The sequence below is a fragment of the Pseudophryne corroboree genome, chromosome 6 (assembly GCF_028390025.1).
Source record: "Pseudophryne corroboree isolate aPseCor3 chromosome 6, aPseCor3.hap2, whole genome shotgun sequence".
Taxonomy (NCBI): domain Eukaryota; kingdom Metazoa; phylum Chordata; class Amphibia; order Anura; family Myobatrachidae; genus Pseudophryne; species Pseudophryne corroboree.
Window position 1 is genome coordinate 509,235,418 of NC_086449.1, and position 19,213 is coordinate 509,254,630.

General features: G+C 48.2%; 1 protein-coding gene across 1 annotated transcript in view; it reads right to left on the reverse strand.

The window, feature by feature from the left end:
• Positions 1-10,860: 10,860 nt before the first annotated feature.
• The window catches only part of KRR1 (KRR1 small subunit processome component homolog), a 50,524-nt gene continuing 42,171 nt past the window's right edge, over positions 10,861-19,213 (reverse strand). The window contains exon 10 of the mRNA XM_063927433.1: positions 10,861-12,600. Coding sequence (XP_063783503.1) covers positions 12,467-12,600 — 134 coding nt within the window. The 3' untranslated portion in view covers positions 10,861-12,466. The remainder of the gene's footprint in view (positions 12,601-19,213) is intronic.

Here is a 19,213-nt window from a genome sequence, read left to right on the forward strand (position 1 = left end):
TCTTGTGCCGCCCTGTCGATTTACATGGGCGACTGCCGTGATGTTGTCTGACTGGATCAGCACCGGCTGGTGTAGGAGCAGGGATTTTGCTTGACTTAGGGCATTGTAGATGGCCCTTAGTTCCAGAATATTTATGTGAAGGGAAGTCTCCTGACTCGACCATAGTTCTTGGAAGTTTCTTCCCTGTGTGACTGCCCGCCAGCCTCGAAGGCTGGCATCCGTGGTCACCAGGACCCAGTCCTGTATGCCGAACCTGCGGCCCTCTAGAAGATGGGCACTCTGCAGCCACCACAGTAGAGACACCCTGGTTCTTGGAGACAGGGTTATTAAGCGATGCATCTGAAGATGCGATCCGGACCACTGGTCCAACAGGTCCCACTGAAAGATTCTGGCATGGAACCTGCCGAAGGGAATTGCTTCGTAAGAAGCCACCATCTTTCCCAGGACCCGCGTGCAGCGATGCACTGATACCTGTTTTGGCTTCAGGAGGTCTATGACTAGAGATGACAACTCCCTGGCTTTCTCCTCCGGGAGAAACACTTTTTTCTGGACTGTATCCAGAATCATACCCAGGAACAGTAGCCGTGTCGTCGGAACCAGCTGTGACTTTGGGATATTCAGAATCCAGCCGTGCTGGTGCAGCACCTCCTGAGATAGTGCTACTCCCACCAACAACTGTTCCTTGGACCTCGCTTTTATTAGGAGATCGTCCAAGTACGGGATAATTAAAACTCCCTTTTTTCGAAGGAGTATCATCATTTCCGCCATAACCTTGGTAAATACCCTCGGTGCCGTGGACAGTCCAAACGGCAGCGTCTGGAATTGGTAATGGCAATCCTGTACCACAAATCTGAGGTACTCCTGGTGAGGATGGTAAATGGGGACATGCAAGTAAGCATCCTTGATGTCCAGGGATACCATGTAATCCCCCTCTTCCAGGCTCGCAATAACCGCCCTGAGCGATTCCATCTTGAACTTGAATTTTTTTATGTATGTGTTCAAGGATTTCAAATTTAAAATGGGTCTCACCGAACCGTCCGGTTTCGGTACCACAAATAGTGTGGAATAGTAACCCCGGCCTTGTTGAAGTAGGGGTACCTTGATTATCACCTGCTGGGAATACAGCTTGTGAATTGCCGCTAGCACCGCCTCCCTGTCTGAGGGAGCAATCGGCAAGGCAGATTTTAGGAACCGGTGGGGTGGAGACGCCTCGAATTCCAGTTTGTACCCCTGAGATACTATTTGAAGGATCCAGGGATCCACCTGTGAGCGAGCCCACTGATCGCTGAAATTCTTGAGGCGGCCCTTCACCGTACCAGGCTCCGCCTGTGGAGCCCCACCGTCATGCGGCGGACTTGGCAGAAGAAGCGGGGGAGGACTTTTGCTCCTGGGAACCTGCTGTTTGTTGCAGCCTTTTTCCCCTACCTCTGCCTCTGGATAGAAAAGACCCGCCTTTTCCACGCCTGTTTTTCTGGGTCCGAAAGGACTGAACCTGATAAAATGGCGCCTTCTTAGGCTGTGAGGGGACATGGGGTAAAAATGCTGACTTCCCAGACGTTGCTGTGGAAACTAGGTCCGAGAGACCATCCCCAAATAATTCCTCACCCTTATATGGCAACACTTCCATGTGCCTTTTAGAATCTGCATCTCCTGTCCACTGGCGAGTCCATAAGCCTCTCCTAGCAGAAATGGACAATGCACTAACTTTAGATGCCAGTCGGCAGATTTCCCTCTGTGCATCTCTCATATATAAGACTGAGTCTTTTATATGGTCTATGGTTAACAGGATCGTGTCTCTGTCTAATGTGTCAATATTTTCTGACAGTTTATCTGACCACGCAGCGGCAGCACTGCACATCCAAGCTGACGCAATAGCTGGCCTAAGTATAATGCCTGAGTGTGTATATACAGACTTCAGGATCGCCTCCTGCTTTCTATCAGCAGGTTCCTTGAGGGCGGCCGTATCCGGAGACGGTAGTGCCACCTTTTTAGACAAACGTGTGAGCGCTTTATCCACCCTAGGAGGTGTTTCCCAACGTGACCTATCCTCTGGCGGGAAAGGGAACGCCATTAGTACCTTCTTAGGAATTACCAATTTTTTATCAGGGAAAGCCCACGCTTCTTCACACACTTCATTTAATTCATCTGATGGGGGGAAAAACTACGGGTAGTTTTTTCTCCCCAAACATAATACCCTTTTTAGTGGTACCTGTATTTATATCAGAAATGTGTAACACCTCTTTCATTGCCTCAATCATGCAGTGAATGGCCTTAGTGGGCATCAGGTTAGACTCATCGTCGTCGACACTGGTGTCAGTATCAGTGTCGACATCTGGGTCTGCGGTCTGAGGTAGCGGGCGTTTTAGAGCCCCTGATGACCTGTGCGACGCCTGGACAGGCACGAGCTGAGAAGTCGGCTGTCCCACATTTGGCATGTCGTCAAATTTCTTATGTAAGGAGTCTATACGTGCACTCATTTCTTTCCATAAGCTCAACCACTCAGGTGTCTGCCCCGCAGGGGGTGACATCCCTTTCTAAAGGCATCTGCTCCGTCTCCACATCATTATCCTCATCAAACATGTCGACACAGCCGTACCGACACACCGCACACACACAAGGAATGCTCCAACAGAGGACAGGACCCACAAAAGCCCTTTGGGGGGACAGAGTGAGAGTATGCCAGCACACACCAGAGCGCTATATAATGCAGGGACTAACTGAGTTATGTCCCCTATAGCTGCTTTTTCTATATAATTTATACAGCGCCTAAATTTAGTGCCCCCCCTCACTTTTTTTTACCCTTTTCTGTAGTGTAGACTGCAGGGGAGAGCCAGGGAGCTTCCTTCCAGCGGATCTGTGAAGGAGAAATGGCGCCAGTGTGCTGCAGGAGATAGCTCCGCCCCTTTTCCGCGGACTATTCTCCCGCTTTTTTCTGGATTCTGGCAGGGGTATTTTCCACATATATAGCCTCTGGGGCTATATATTGTGGTATTTTTGCCAGCCAAGGTGTTATAATTGCTTCTCAGGGCGCCCCCCCCCCCCCAGCGCCCTGCACCCTCAGTGACCGGAGTGTGAAGTGTGTGTGAGGAGCAATGGCGCACAGCTGCAGTGCTGTGCGCTACCTTGGTGAAGACTGATGTCTTCTGCCGCCGATTTTCCGGACCTCTTCTTGCTTCTGGCTCTGTAAGGGGGACGGCGGCGCGGCTCCGGGACCGAACACCAAGGACTGGGCCTGCGGTCGATCCCTCTGGAGCTAATGGTGTCCAGTAGCCTAAGAAGCCCAATCCGGCTGCAAGCAGGCGAGTTTGCTTCTTCTCCCCTTAGTCCCTTGCTGCAGTGAGCCTGTTGCCAGCAGGTCTCACTGAAAATAAAAAAACTAAATCTATACTTTCTTTCTAAGGGCTCAGGAGAGCCCCTAGTGTGCATCCAACCTCGGCCGGACACAAAATCTAACTGAGGCTTGGAGGAGCCAGTGCACAACAGGTAGTCATAAATCTTTCTAGAGTGCCCAGCCTCCTTCGGAGCCCGCTATTCCCCATGGTCCTTACGGAGTTCCCAGCATCCACTAGGACGTCAGAGAAATACGATTTTTAGTAAATATACCCCATTGTGTGAGCTGGTGTGAATCTCGCCACTAACCAGGCAAACCAAGCTAACGAGCTTGAAAAAAAAAAAAACTCAGCAACAGCTGAATAACATTACTGAACCAAGTAATAACGCAGTACTTAACTAAGAACAAAGCAGTACTGAACCAAGTAACCACTGCAGGATAATGAAGCACTGGGCGGGCGCCCAGCATCCTCTACGGACTACGAGAAAAGAATTTACAGGTAGGTAATTAAAATCCTATTTTCTCTTACGTCCTAGAGGATGCTGGGGTCCACATTAGTACCATGGGGATGTACCAAAGCTCCCCGAGCGGGAGGGAGAGCGCAGAAGCTCCTGCAGAACTGATTGGCCTCTGAGGACCTAAAGTTTGGGCAAAGTATCAAACTTGTAGAATTTAGCAAACGTGTTCGACCCAGACCAAGTAGCCGCTTGGCAAAGCTCTAAAGCCGAGACAGCCCCGGGCAGCCGCCCAGGAAGAACTCACCTTACGAGTAGAGTGGGCCTCAACAGACGTAGGACACGCCAATCCTGCCGTAGAATACACATGCTGGATAGTGAACCTAATCCAGCAAGAGATCGTCTGCTTAGAAGCAGGACACCCAAGTTTCTTGGGATCATACAGGACAGAGTCCGCTTTTCTGTGACGAGAAGTCCTCTTCACATAGATTTTAAGCGCCCTTACAACCAAGGACATTGATGGAACTGAAGAGTCAGTAGCAACCGAACACAATAGGTTGGTTGATATCATAAGCTGACACAACCTTTGGAAGGAACTGCTGACGTGTCCGGAGCTCAGTTCAATCTTCATGGAAGATCAAGTAGGGGCTTTTACAAGACAAAGCCCCCAACTCCGACACAAGTCTAGCAGAAGCTAAGGCCAACCAAGTGACAGCCTTCCACGTGAGAAACTTGACCTCAACCTCCTCTAGAGGCTCGAACCAATCCGATTGGAGGAACTGTAAAACCACGTTAAGATCCCAGGGTGCCGTAGGTGGCACAAAGGGAGGCTGGATGTGCAGAACCCCTCTCAAAAAAGTCTGAACCTCAGGGAGGGAAGCCAGCTGTTTCTGGAAGAAAATGGATAAGGCCGAAATCTGGACCTTTACGGATCCCAACCTCAGACCCATATCCACACCTGCTTGCAGGAGGAGGAGAAATCGTCGCAGTTGAAACTCCACCATCGGAAACTTCTTGGATTCACACCAAGATACCAACTTTTTCCAAATGCGATGGTAATGTTTAGACGTTACTCCTTTCCTAGCCTGTATCAGGGTAGGAATAACCTTGTTCGGAATGCCCTTCCGAGCTAATCTCTGGCATTCAACCTCCATGCCATCAAACGTAGCTGCATAAGTCTTGAAAAGCGAATGGCCCCTGTTGTAGCAGGTCCTCCCGAAGAGGAAGAGGCATCGGATCTTCCAACAGAAGACCCAGAAGATTCGCGTACCAAGCACTTCTTGACCAGTCTGGAGCAATGAGGATTGCCTGAACTCTTATTCTCCTTATGAGCTTTAGAATCCTTGGAATGAGTGGAGGTGGAGGAAACACGTACACCGACTGGAACACCCACGGAGTCACCAGGGCGTCCACCGCCACTGCTTGCGGGTCTCTTGACCTGGAACAATACCTCCGAAGCTTCTTGTTGAGACAGGAGGCCATCATGTCTATTTGAGGAACCCTCCAAAGATTTGTCACCTCTGTGAATACCTCTGGATGGAGACCCCACTCCCCTGGATGGAGAACGTGTCTGCTGAGGAAGTCCGCTTCCCAGTTGTCCACTCCCGGAATGAAAATTGCTGACAGCGCCCAACGCGTATTTTTCTGCCCAGAGTGATTCTTGTTACCTCTGACATCGCAGCTCTGCTCTTCGCTCCGCCCAGTCAGTTTATGTAGGCCACCGTCCTTACATTGTCCGACTGTACTTGAATAGTTCGATCGCGCAGAAGATGGCCCGCTTGGGGGAAGACTGTGGTATACGGCTCTTAGTTCCAGAATGTTTATCAGAAGACTGGATTCCAGACTTGACCACCTTCCTTGGAAGGTTTCTCCTTGAGTGACTGCGCCCCATCCCCGAAGACTTACGTCCGTGGTTAGAAGGATCCAGTCATGAAACCCGAACCTGCGGCCCTCCAGAAGGCGAGGCATTTGCAGCCACCAGAGTGAAATCCTTGCTTTCGATGACAGGCGTAACCTCAGGTGCATATGTAGATGAGAACCCGACCACTTGTCCAGAAGATCCAGTTGGAAGGATCATGAAATCTTCCGTACCGTAGAGCCTCGGAGGAGGCAACCATCTTCCCTAGAAGGCGAATGCACTGATGAACCGATACCCGGGCTGGCTTCAGGACATCCCAGACCATTGTTTGTATCACCAACGCCTTCTCCTCTGGTAGAAAAACCCTCTGCACTTCCGTGTCAAGAATCATCCCCGGGAAAGACAGACAATCTCCTTGTCGGTTCCAAATGTGACTTTGGAAGGTTCAGGATCCAACCACGGTCCCTGAGCAGATGAGTCGTGAGAGCAATGGACTTCAAAAACTTCTCCCTGATCGATGCCTTTATCAGCAGATCATCCAGATATGGAATTATATTCACTCCCTGCCTGCTGCGGAGAACCATCATCTCTGCCATCACCTTGGTGAACACCATCAGCGCCGTGGAGAGACCGAATGGCAGTGCCTGGAACTGATAGTGACTGTCTAACAGTGCAAATCTGAGATAAGCCTGGAGCGGCGGTCAAATCGGAATGTGGAGGTACGCATCCTTGATATCCAGGGATACTAGAAACTCTCCCTCCTCCAGACTTGAGATCACCACTCTCAGAGACTCCATTTGAACTTGAACTCCCTCAGATAAGGATTTAACTATTTCAAGTTAAAAATCGGTCTGACCGAACCATCCAGTTTCGGTACCACGAAAAGGTTCGAATAGTAACCCCTGTGTTGCATATGAGGTGGAACTGGAACAATGACCTGACTTTTCCAATTTTTGGATGGCTTCCTGTAGGATAGCCCTGTCTGTCAGTAAAGCTGGCAAGCCAGATTTGAAGAATCAGTGAGGTGGGAGTTCTTGAAACTCCAGTCTGTACCCCTGGGATACAATATCTTGTACCCAGGGATCCAGGCCGGACAACACCCAGACGTGGATAAAACATTGGAGTCTCGCACCCACCAGCCCGTCCCCCAGGCTGTGCGGTCCACCGTCATGCTGAGAATTTTGAGGAACCAGAAGCAGGCTTCTGATCCTGGGAGCCTGCAGGTGCAGGCTTTTTGGATTTTGCACGACCACCTCTAAAGAAGGTGGTAGGAGGCTTGGACTTTTTTGTCTTAGCGGTTCGAAAGGACTGCGATGCAGATGAAAAAAAGGTGGAGCTGGGGGAAGAAAAGGTGACTTACCCGCGGTTGCCATGGAAATCCACGCATCCAACGCTTCCCCAAATAGAGCCTGACCTGTGTAGGGTAGGTTCTCCACACTTCTCCTGGATTCCGCGTCTGCAGGCCATTGGCGTAGCCAGAGTCCCCTGCGAGCTAAAACAGACATGGAAGATATCCTTGCATTCAGCGTACCCAGGTCCTTCATGGACTCCACCATATACCCCGCAGAATCCTGTATGTTACGTAAAAACAGGTCAATGTCGCTTCTATCCATTGTATCTAAGTCTTCTAGTAACGTGCCTGACCACTTTACTATAGCTTTAAAAATCCATGCACAGGTAATAGTAGGCCTTAACGCCACCCCTGAAGCAGTCTATATGGATTTGAGCATAGTGTCAATCTTATGATCAGCTGGCTCTTTTAATGTGGTAGAGCCGGGGACAGGTAAAACCACCTTTTTGACAGTCTGGAGACAGATGTGTCAACTATGTGTGGGTTTTCCCATCTTTTTCTATCCTCCTCAGGGAAGGTAAAAGCAACAGAACCCTCTTGGGGATCTGGAATTTTTTTCTACGGGTTTTCCCAGGATTGTTCAAATAGTGTGTTTAATTCTTTAGATGCAGGGAAGGTTAGCGAGGCTTTCTTATTGTCTGTGAAGTAAGCCTCCATAACCTGCTCAGGTGCTGTGTCAGTAATGTTTAACACATCTCTAATGTCCTCAATCATGAGTTGCACCCCCTTTGCCAGGGATGCCGTCCCCCTCAGCACATCCCCATCCCTGTCTGCCGTGTCAGAGTCGGTATCCGTGTCACCTTGCATACTCTGGGCAAGTGCAAGTTTCTTTGGGTATATGCTAGGGGATTTAGAAGGAATAGGAACAGAACCTGACCAAACTGCCATAGAATTTTTTAAAACCCAAGTTTCAGTCTCAGTATGAGCTACCCTAGTAGAGATCTGAGAGGTAATTCCCTTAATAGAAGTCAGCCATTCTGGCTCAGTAATAGGGATCTGAGACATTACATTCCTGGGTACATGGAATGGATTCCTCTGGAAAAGAAACATCTTCTGCAGCATAAGACAGTCCCTGGACATGGCTATGTGAGAAAACAAACACCCACACAGGAAAATGTCAGACAGTTTCCCTCCCAAGTACCTTCAGAGAAACACAGAGCTTGGAGTCAGCATACACACTGCGCTCAATTAGGTAGTATAACCAACCTGGCGCTGCCTGTGTACCCTTAATAGACTACACAGTAATACACAGCCTCCCCCTCTAGAACCCCCTGGTACCGCACACGATAGCTGGAGTCGTGTGGTGGGACAGCACTCCCTCTCAGTGTCACTGGAGCTGCATCTGCAGGGGGAAAATGGCGCTGAACGCTGGTGTGTTCGCTCTGAAGAGAAGCTCCACCCCCTGGACATGGCGCCTCTTCCCGTACTTTCAAATGATTATACTGGCCTGAGGATTTTGCTAGCAGCGGTACCGAGGTCCCTGATAGTCTTGAGTGACCAGTATAGGGTATCTGCGCTGGCTCAGGGCGCCCCTCATAGCGCCACACTGTGTACCGCTGAGCTCTTCGGAGCGCAGTAAGTACTGCGCTCCTACCCTGTTGCCGCCATTTGCACCGGCTCCCCGGTGACTCACTCGCCACCGGAATCTTCTGGCTCTGTTAGGGGGCGGCGGCATGCTGCCGGAGTGAGCGTTGCCTCAGGCGGCTAACGATCATCACCCTCAGGAGCTCAGTGTCCTGTCAGCAGAGATAGTGGCCATTAACCTCTCTGGGTTGGACACTACTCCCCACCCCCCCTTTAGTCCCACGAAGCAGGGAGGCTGTTGCCAGCAGCCTCCCTGTGCCTGAACTTTAAGAAAAATAATAAAACTAGAGAAACTCCCATGGTGCTCCCCTAGCTGTGATCGGCTCCTCCGGGCACATTTTCTAAACTGAGTCAGGTAGGAGGGGCATAGAGGGAGGAGCCGGCCCACACTATTAAACTCTTAAAGTGCCAGTGGCTCCTAGTGGACCCGTCTATACCCCATGGTACTAATGTGGACCCCAGCATCCTCTAGAACGGAAGAGAAAAAGTATTCTAGATGTGTTCTCTGACATCCTTGCTGCAGTCACACTAAACAGCCCCTGAAGTCGTGCCATGAGGTGGCGGGACTCTGTACCGCCGAGCATCTTATTTCGCGATTTTCTCACCAAAAATCCATCTTAGACACTATGTAATAGGACGCACAAGCAGCCTCTGCTGATTAAAAGGATATGCAGCATGCATAAATTCTGTGTATAATTGCAGCTGTATCTGCTTCCTGAAATGCCACATTAGTGTTTTCCAGGAAAACATTGAAGCATGGTACAATACAGTCGCAGTGACACACAGAATATAGGCATGCTGCTTATTTTAATCAGCATAAGATGTTTTTGCTTCCTATTCGCACAGCAATGCAAAAAATGGAAAAGTAGCCTAAAAAAAAAATAAAAAAAAAATACATGACTCTGCACTATCAGGTTATGCCACAGCATGGCATGACAAGGGTTGTTTAATGTACCGGGAGGCGAGATGTATGTCGACACATCTGTTAAGTCCTCTACTTACTGAATGAAGGTCTGCACTGCAGCTTCTGGTGACTCAAAACAAATCCCACGCATCGTTCGATTGATTTGTGGGAACACGAAGAAGTCTGGACTGTGAGGCAGATGACCAAGCTCCGGGATGCGTTCACAGGCCTGAAAATCCACCACTTTCCTGGACTTGTGGGCAGATGCATTGTCATGCTGGAGAAGGGCACCACGAGCAAGGGTTCTTGGACGGTGCCTGGAATTTGCTTCCGGCAGGCATTGGTTGGCGTACCAATCCTTAGTGATGGTGCGCTGCTGCACAAGTGGTACGGTAGCTACATGAGCAGTCTTGGCCGAAAAAAACAGCCATCAATCTACTTGGACATATTGGAACTTTTGTGGAGGCACACCTCCAACTGGGCTCCACTGTTTGGTCCTGGGGGTGAAACTGTAGATCCAGGATTCACCACTACTGATGATCTCCCAGATAGAAGGGCAGATGTATTAACCTGGAGAAGGCATAAGGAAGTGATAAACCAGTGATAAGTTCAAGGTGATAAATGCACCAGCCAATCAGCTCCAATATGCAAATTAACAGTTAGGAGCCGATTGGCTGATGCATATCACCTTGCACTTATCACTGGTTTATCACTTCCTTCTGCCTTCTCCAGGTTAATACATCTGGACCAGAGTTTGAGCATCTGCCATCAAACAAGGCCAGCATGTTACGCACCAAGTCATTCAAGCCGCCTTCTGCCCTTGAGTCAGCTGGAGCAAACAGCATGCAGAAACCTTGCTCAGGCTAAACATTCTATGGGGTATCAAGCAAATGGATCCAGATCAGATGCCTATCTCCTTCACCAACTGGGCCACAGTCACCCTGGTGTCTGCCTCAATTGTGGCCTGCACGGCAGCTACATAGTCCACAGTGGACACAGGTCAGCTGCAGCACGCAGCGCCCCTCATCTTCCAGGGACCTTCTCCTGCAACGAAATCGTGCAATCCACACAAACATAATGCACCATATGTACTGGTTTTGAATAAGTGTCCATTTAGTCAGGGTCATTTGAAGTCAGTTACACAATCCCTTTAATAATTTGCAGTACCTGTTGTATGTACAAATTACATAATTATCTTTCCTTTATAGAATTTTTTTTTTTCTGCTCCCACTATCACCACAGGCTGTATTAAACCAGTAAAAAAGTGCAGAATAAATGAAAAAAGGACTAAAAGTGTGGTAAACAGTACATGTGAAATGCATTGTGCTGACATGTATATAAACATAGCCACCAACCATAAACTGCAATAAATAAAACTGAATTTGACATATTTATTCAAATTAGAAACTGTAAATCCAAGTCTTCTAATAGATTTCACTAGAATCACAAACAGGGCTGTACAAAAATGAACACTGTAGAGAAGCTGTTTGGATCACTGACTTTCTACCTACAACTTACATTTGCAGTAGACAACAGAGGGCAACCTTAAACATCTAAAGATATGCCACAGATTAGCAGTGGGAATGCTGTGCTCTTAAAGGGAATAGAGTACTGTGTGTTGATAGATACTATATTCCAGGTATTATCTTCTAGAAGGTGTTAGATAAATGAGAAGAAGAATTTGATTGGTTGCTATGGGCAACATCCCATCTTAAATAGAACTCCCTTAGTAAATTTACCCCTTGGATAGAGCTATTGACATCCCTATATACATATACACACACACGTGTTTAAAAATAAAGTACATCTAGAGTATACAATACTTGATCCGTTCTTTAATATGACTCTTGAATGATACTATACGATATGGCAGCAGATTTGTTTTACTTATTTTTTTAAGAAAATCAAATTTAACTATAAAATATCTTGAGAAACATCTCAAATTTGATGACTAGATAACAGGATAATTCTACCCATTTCTTTTATTTATTTACAGTTTTCAGCCAACATAGTGCCCATCTAACAGAACTGTGCAAGTGCTAATAGTATGCAAGTTCTCGCCTCCACCACTGCTCTATTACCGGATTCTCATGCCGACAATGAAGAGCAGATTGAGAGAAGGATGGACGGGTATGTAATACTACACTGTCTGCTTCTAACAGGTGCTGATCGGACAGAGCTCAGCAGTCACTTTCGGATACCCTGTTCACACTGCACAAAAAACCCGGTATCGACCCGGTATTTTCCCGGGTCGCTGCCAAATTCCAGGGTTGCTTGACCCGGTAATTCAACCCAGGAATAAAGAAGTGTTATTCCCGGGTCAGGCGCGGTGTGAACGGGTTACCCAGGTCGATGCGACCCGGTACCAGTTCACTGCATAGGGAGAGGTGGTGCAGAGATGATCTCATTTCCGGCGTCGCCTCCGCACCCGCCCCCGATGCCGCCTCTGTCCCCGCCCCCGGATAGCACCCTGTTCACACTGCACAGGTCCAATACCAGGTCGCACCCTGGAATGACCCGTTTTTAACTCCCGGGTTCGACCCGGCAAACGCAATGTGAACGGGGTATAATACTCATGCTGTCCATCTGAAAATCAGAGGATGCTTCAGTCAGTGACATGGGACACTACAGTCCTGCTATGTGGGGTGAGAGAAAGGGGTCATACTGTTAGCTTAAAAAAAGTAGTTAGGTGCAAGTATCTTTTAAAAAAAGACTATACCCTCCTATTATATTAAATGCCTTATAACCAATTAAATGTCGCTCTCAACAGTGAAATCCCCTTTCAAAAGACAGTTTTGGTATCTAATGCAGAAGAGTGTGCAACAGGTTTAGCAAAGACACAATATAAAAGCATCAAGAGACAGGACTCTCTTCTTTGAAGAATATAATAATATTTTAGATATAAAAAAAATGAAAATAAAATCTTCCATTGAATAAGGAAACACATTGCAGGATTTCAGTTACTTAGTCCCAGCCAGTACTATCATTTATTCTTCTTCTTGTCAGATACCAATTTCTGTTTGACTTCTGCTTCAGGGAGGGCGCCAAGCTTCTTGCTTTTTGCTTTCTTTACCTTTTCTTTAATGGCATTTACATCAATCTTGGTGGAAGTGGAAACTGAAACATGGAATTAGACATTTGCATTCTCAGTAATTAAGTTCTTTTTCAAACTTATTTCAGAAACAAATAAAAATTGGGAAAATACATTAAGTGTTTATTGCACCTTACCCCTATTTTCCAATTGTAAAGCGCAATGGAATTTGCAGCGCTATATAAGAAACTGTTAATAAATTATAACACTTTGGTAATTAAATTATTGCTGCAACTTGGTAGAGGATCTGGAATCAATTGCTTCTTATAGACCCGTATCTCTACTAACAACTGAAGATCATTCAACCATCCCGACAATGAAATAGGGGTTATATGGAAAAGGAATTCAGTTATTGGTGTAAGCAAAATCATTACTATGCTTACAACTGCATTCATCCATGGACCAAAGCTCAAAGTTCCTTTAATAGCTAGAAAAAGGGTTCAATATGGTAACATCTACATGAATCACTTGCTCAGGTTAGGGTCCGGGACATAAACGTTTGCTGAGAAAATGGGGGTCAATCCATTTCAATTGGTCCAAGTTAGAATTTTCTGGTTGCTTGACCATTTCTAAAAAAGGTAATTTTGCGGACAGTTATTCCTGTATGTCAATAATTTAAAACCACAAATACTATTTCTCTGACGTCCTAAGTGGATGCTGGGGACTCCGTAAGGACCATGGGGAATAGCGGCTCCGCAGGAGACAGGGCACAAAAGTAAAAGCTTTAGGATCAGGTGGTGTGCACTGGCTCCTCCCCCTATGACCCTCCTCCAAGCCTCAGTTAGGTTTTTGTGCCAGGCCGAGAAGGGTGCAATCTAGGTGGCTCTCCTAAAGAGCTGCTTAGAGTAAAAGTTTTGTTAGGTTTTTTATTTTCAGTGAGTCCTGCTGGCAACAGGCTCACTGCAACGAGGGACTTAGGGGAGAAGAAGTGAACTCACCTGCGTGCAGGATGGATTGGCTTCTTAGGCTACTGGACACTAGCTCCAGAGGGACGATCACAGGTACAGCCTGGATGGGTCACCGGAGCCGCGCCGCCGACCCCCTTGCAGATGCTGAAGAGAGAAGAGGTCCAGAAATCGGCGGCTGAAGACTTCCCAGTCTTCTTAAGGTAGCGCACAGCACGGCAGCTGTGCGCCATTGCTCTCAGCACACTTCACACCAACGGTCACTGAGGGTGCAGGGCGCTGGGGGGGGCGCCCTGGGCAGCAATGAAAGTACCTATGCTGGCTAAAAATACATCACATATAGCCTCTGGGGCTATATGGATGTATTTAACCCCTGCCAGGTTGTCAGAAAAACGGGAGAAGAAGCCCGCCGAAAAGGGGGCGGGGCCTATCTCCTCAGCACACAGCGCCATTTTCCTACACAGCTCCGCTGCTAGGAAGGCTCCCAGGCTCTCCCCTGCACTGCACTACAGAAACAGGGTTAAAACAGAGAGGGGGGGCATTTTGTGTGGCAATATTAAGATGCTATAAGGGAAAACACTTATATAAGGTTGTCCCTGTATAATTATAGCATTTTGGTGTGTGCTGGCAAACTCTCCCTCTGTCTCCCCAAAGGGCTAGTGGGGTCCTGTCCTCTATCAGAGCATTCCCTGTGTGTGTGCTGTGTGTCGGTACGTGTGTGTCGACATGTATGAGGACGATGTTGGTGAGGAGGCGGAGCAATTGCCTGTAATGGTGATGTCACTCTCTAGGGAGTCGACACCGGAATGGATGGCTTATTTAGGGAATTACGTGATAATGTCAACACGCTACAAGGTCGGTTGACGACATGAGACGGCCGGCAAACCAATTAGTACCTGTCCAGGCGTCTCAAACACCGTCAGGGGCTTTAAAACGCCCATTACCTCAGTCGGTCGACACAGACACAGACACGGACACTGACTCCAGTGTAGACGGTGAAGAAACAAACGTATTTTCCATTAGGGCCACACGTTACATGTTAAGGGCAATGAAGGAGGTGTTACATATTTCTGATACTACAAGTACCACAAAAAAGGGTATTATGTGGGGTGTGAAAAAACTACCTGTAGTTTTTCCTGAATCAGATAAATTAAATGAAGTGTGTGATGATGCGTGGGTTTCCCCCGATAGAAAATTATTGGCGTTATACCCTTTCCCGCCAGAAGTTAGGGCGCGTTGGGAAACACCCCCTAGGGTGGATAAGGCGCTCACACGCTTATCAAAACAAGTGGAGTTACCGTCTCCAGATACGGCCGCCCTCAAGGAGCCAGCTGATAGGAGGCTGGAAAATATCCTAAAAAGTATATACACACATACTGGTGTTATACCGCGACCAGCGATCGCCTCAGCCTGGATGTGCAGCGCTGGGGTGGCTTGGTCGGATTCCCGGACTGAAAATATTGATACCCTTGACAGGGACAGTATTTTATTGATTATAGAGCATTTAAAAGATGCATTTCTATATATGCGAGATGCACAGAGGGATATTTGCACTCTGGCATCAAGAGTAAGTGCGATGTCCATGTCTGCCAGAAGATGTTTATGGACACGACAGTGGTCAGGTGATGCAGATTCCAAACGGCACATGGAAGTATTGCCGTATAAAGGGGAGGAGTTATTTGGGGTCGGTCCATCGGACCTGGTGGCCACGGCAACAGCTGGAAAATCCACCTTTTTTACCCCAAGTCACATCTCAGCAGAAAAAGACACCGTCTTTTCAGCCTCAGTCCTTTCGTCCCCATAAGGGCAAGCGGGCAAAAGGCCAGTCATATCTGCCCAGGGGTAGAGGAAAGGGAAGAAGACTGCAGCAGGCAGCTCCTTCCCAGGAACAGAAGCCCTCCACCGCTTCTGCCAAGTCCTCAGCATGACGCTGGGGCCGTACAAGCGGACTCAGGTGCGGTGGGGGGTCGTCTCAAGAGTTTCAGCGCGCAGTGGGCTCACTCGCAAGTGGACCCCTGGATCCTACAAGTAGTATCCCAGGGGTACAGATTGGAAGTTCGAGACGTCTCCCCCTCGCAGGTTCCTGAAGTCTGCTTTACCAACGTCTCCCTCCGACAGGGAGGCAGTATTGGAAACAATTCACAAGCTGTATTCCCAGCAGGTGATAATCAAAGTACCCCTCCTACAACAAGGAAAGGGGTATTACTCCACACTATTTGTGGTACTGAAGCCAGACGGCTCGGTGAGACCTATTCTAAATCTGAAATCTTTGAACACTTACATACAAAGGTTCAAATCAAGATGGAGTCACTCAGAGCAGTGATAGCGAACCAGGAAGAAGGGGACTATATGGTGTCCCTGGACATCAAGGATGCTTACCTCCATGTCCCAATTTGCCCTTCTCACCAAGGGTACCTCAGGTTCGTGGTACAGAACTGTCACTATCAGTTTCAGACGCTGCCGTTTGGATTGTCCACGGCACCCCGGGTCTTTACCAAGGTAATGGCCGAAATGATGATTCTTCTTCAAAGAAAAGGCGTCTTAATTATCCCTTACTTGGACGATCTCCTGATAAGGGCAAGGTCCAGAGAACAGTTGGAGGTCGGAGTAGCACTATCTCAAGTAGTTCTACGACAGCACGGGTGGATTCTAAATATTCCAAAATCGCAGCTGATTCCGACGACACGTCTGCTGTTCCTAGGGATGATTCTGGACACAGTCCAGAAAAAGGTGTTTCTCCCGGAGGAGAAAGCCAGGGAGTTATCCGAGCTAGTTAGGAACCTCCTAGAACCAGGCCAAGTGTCAGTGCATCAATGCACAAGAGTCCTGGGAAAAATGGTGGCTTCTTACGAAGCGATTCCATTCGGCAGATTTCACGCAAGAATTTTTCAGTGGGATCTGCTGGACGAATGGTCCGGATCGCATCTTCAGATGCATCAGCGGATAATCCTGTCTCCAAGGACAAGGGTGTCTCTTCTGTGGTGGCGGCAGAGTGCTCATCTACTAGAGGGCAGCAGATTCGGCATTCAGGACTGGGTCCTGGTGACCACGGATGCCAGCCTGAGAGGCTGGGGAGCAGTCACACAGGGAAGAAATTTCCAAGGAGTGTGGTCAAGTCTGGAGACTTCTCTCCACATAAATATACTGGAGCTAAGGGCAATTTACAATGCTCTGAGCCTAGGAAGACCTCTGCTTCAAAGTCAACCGGTGCTGATCCAGTCGGACAACATCACGGCAGTCGCCCACGTAAACAGACAGGGCGGCACAAGAAGCAGGAGGGCAATGGCAGCAAGGATTCTTCGCTGGGCGAAAAATCATGTGATAACACTGTCAGCGGTGTTCATTCCGGGAGTGGACAACTGGGAAGCAGACTTCCTCAGCAGGCACGACCTCCACCCGGGAGAGTGGGGACTTCATCTGGAAGTCTTCCACATGATTGTGAACCGTTGGGAAAGACCAAAGGTGGACATGATGGCGTCCCGTCTGAACAAAAAACTGGACAGGTATTGCGCCAGGTCAAGAGACCCTCAGGCAATAGCAGGGACGCTCTGGTAACACCGTGGGTGTACCAGTCGGTGTATGTGTTCCCTCCTCTGCCTCTCATACCCAAGGTACTGAGAATTATAAGACGGAGAGGAGTAAGAACTATACTCGTGGCTCCGGATTGGCCAAGAGGGACTTGGTACCCGGAACTTCAAGAGATACTAAGAAGGGACTTGCTTCAGCAAGGATCATGTCTGTTCCAAGTCTTACCGCGGCTGCGTTTGACGGCATGGCGGTTGAACGCCGGATCCTGAGGGAAAAAGGCATTCCGGAAGAGGTCATCCCTACCCTGGTCAGAGCCAGGAAGGAGGTGACCGCACAACATTGTCACCACATTTGGCGAAAATATGTTGCATGGTGTGAGGCCAGGAAGGCCCCACGGAGGAATTTCAACTCGGTCGATTCCTGCATTTCCTGCAAACAGGACTGTCTATGGGCCTCAAATTGGGGTCCATTAAGGTTCAAATTTCGGCCCTGTCGATTTTCTTCCAGAAAGAATTGGCTTCAGTTCCTGAAGTCCAGAAGTTTGTCAAGGGAGTACTGCATATACAACCCCCTTTTGTGCCTCCAGTGGCACTGTGGGATCTCAACGTAGTTCTGGGATTCCTCAAACCACATTGGTTTAAACCGCTCAAATCTGTGGATTTGAAATATCTCACATGGAAAGTGACCATGCTGTTGGCCCTGGCCTCGGCCAGGCGAGTGTCAGAATTGGCGGCTTTGTCTCACAAAAGCCCATATCCGATTGTCCATTCGGACAGGGCAGAGCTGCGGACTCGTCCCCAGTTTCTCCCTAAGGTGGTGTCAGCGTTTCACCTGAACCAGCTTATTGTGGTACCTGCGGCTACTAGGGACTTGGAGGACTCCAAGTTGCTAGATGTTGTCAGGGCCCTGAAAATATATGTTTCCAGGACAGCTGGAGTCAGGAAAACTGACTTGCTGTTATCCTGTATGCACCCAACAAACTGGGTGCTCTTGCTTCTAAGCAGACGATTGCTAGTTGGATGTGTAGTACAATTCAGCTTGCACATTCTGTGGCAGGCCTGCCACAGCCAAAATATGTAAATGCCCATTCCACAAGGAAGGTGGGCTCATCTTGGGCGGCTGCCCGAGGGGTCTCGGCTTTACAACTTTGCCGAGCTGCTACTTGGTCAGGGGCAAACACGTTTGCAAAATTCTACAAATTTGATACCCTGGCTGAGGAGGACCTGGAGTTCTCTCATTCGGTGCTGCAGAGTCATCCGCACTCTCCCGCCCGTTTGGGAGCTTTGGTATAATCCCCATGGTCCTTACGGAGTCCCCAACATCCACTTAGGACGTCAGAGAAAATAAGAATTTACTTACCGATAATTCTATTTCTCGTAGTCCGTAGTGGATGCTGGGCGCCCATCCCAAGTGCGGATTGTCTGCAATACTTGTACATAGTTATTGTTAACTAAAACGGGTTATTATTGTTGTGAGCCATCTTTTCAGAGGCTCCGCTGTTATCATGCTGTTAACTGGGTTCAGATCACAGGTTGTACAGTGTGATTGGTGTGGCTGGTATGAGTCTTACCCGGGATTCAAAATCCTTCCTTATTGTGTACGCTCGTCCGGGCACAGTATCCTAACTGAGGCTTGGAGGAGGGTCATAGGGGGAGGAGCCAGTGCACACCACCTGATCCTAAAGCTTTTACTTTTGTGCCCTGTCTCCTGCGGAGCCGCTATTCCCCATGGTCCTTACGGAGTCCCCAGCATCCACTACGGACTACGAGAAATAGAATTATCGGTAAGTAAATTCTTATTTTTACTTGCTTCCTTTTAGACATAGCAGCCAGCTGCAAATCATGGCAGAAAGATTTTTATGTTTGTAGGTGCTTATGCAAATATCTCAGGACTGGGATGAGGAAGAGCCTTGGGTCAAAAAAACATTGTTCTCAAAGTTTAGTCCAACCATTTATTACTTCACCTCACTTTTTAAAGACTGAAACGGGGGTGATATGAATAGTGTATGTTGACAGATCTCTCTCTCCCCCCCCCCCCACATTTGCCTTTTTTGTTTTGTTTAAGCCACTATCTTGGTTATTCTACATTTAAGCCATACTAGTTACCAGGCCTTCAAAATAATGGAAAAACATAACCATAATGTCAGCACCGGCAGCTGTACGCGCCCAAACGGGGAAACAATTGAATTATTCGGATGGGAACCATC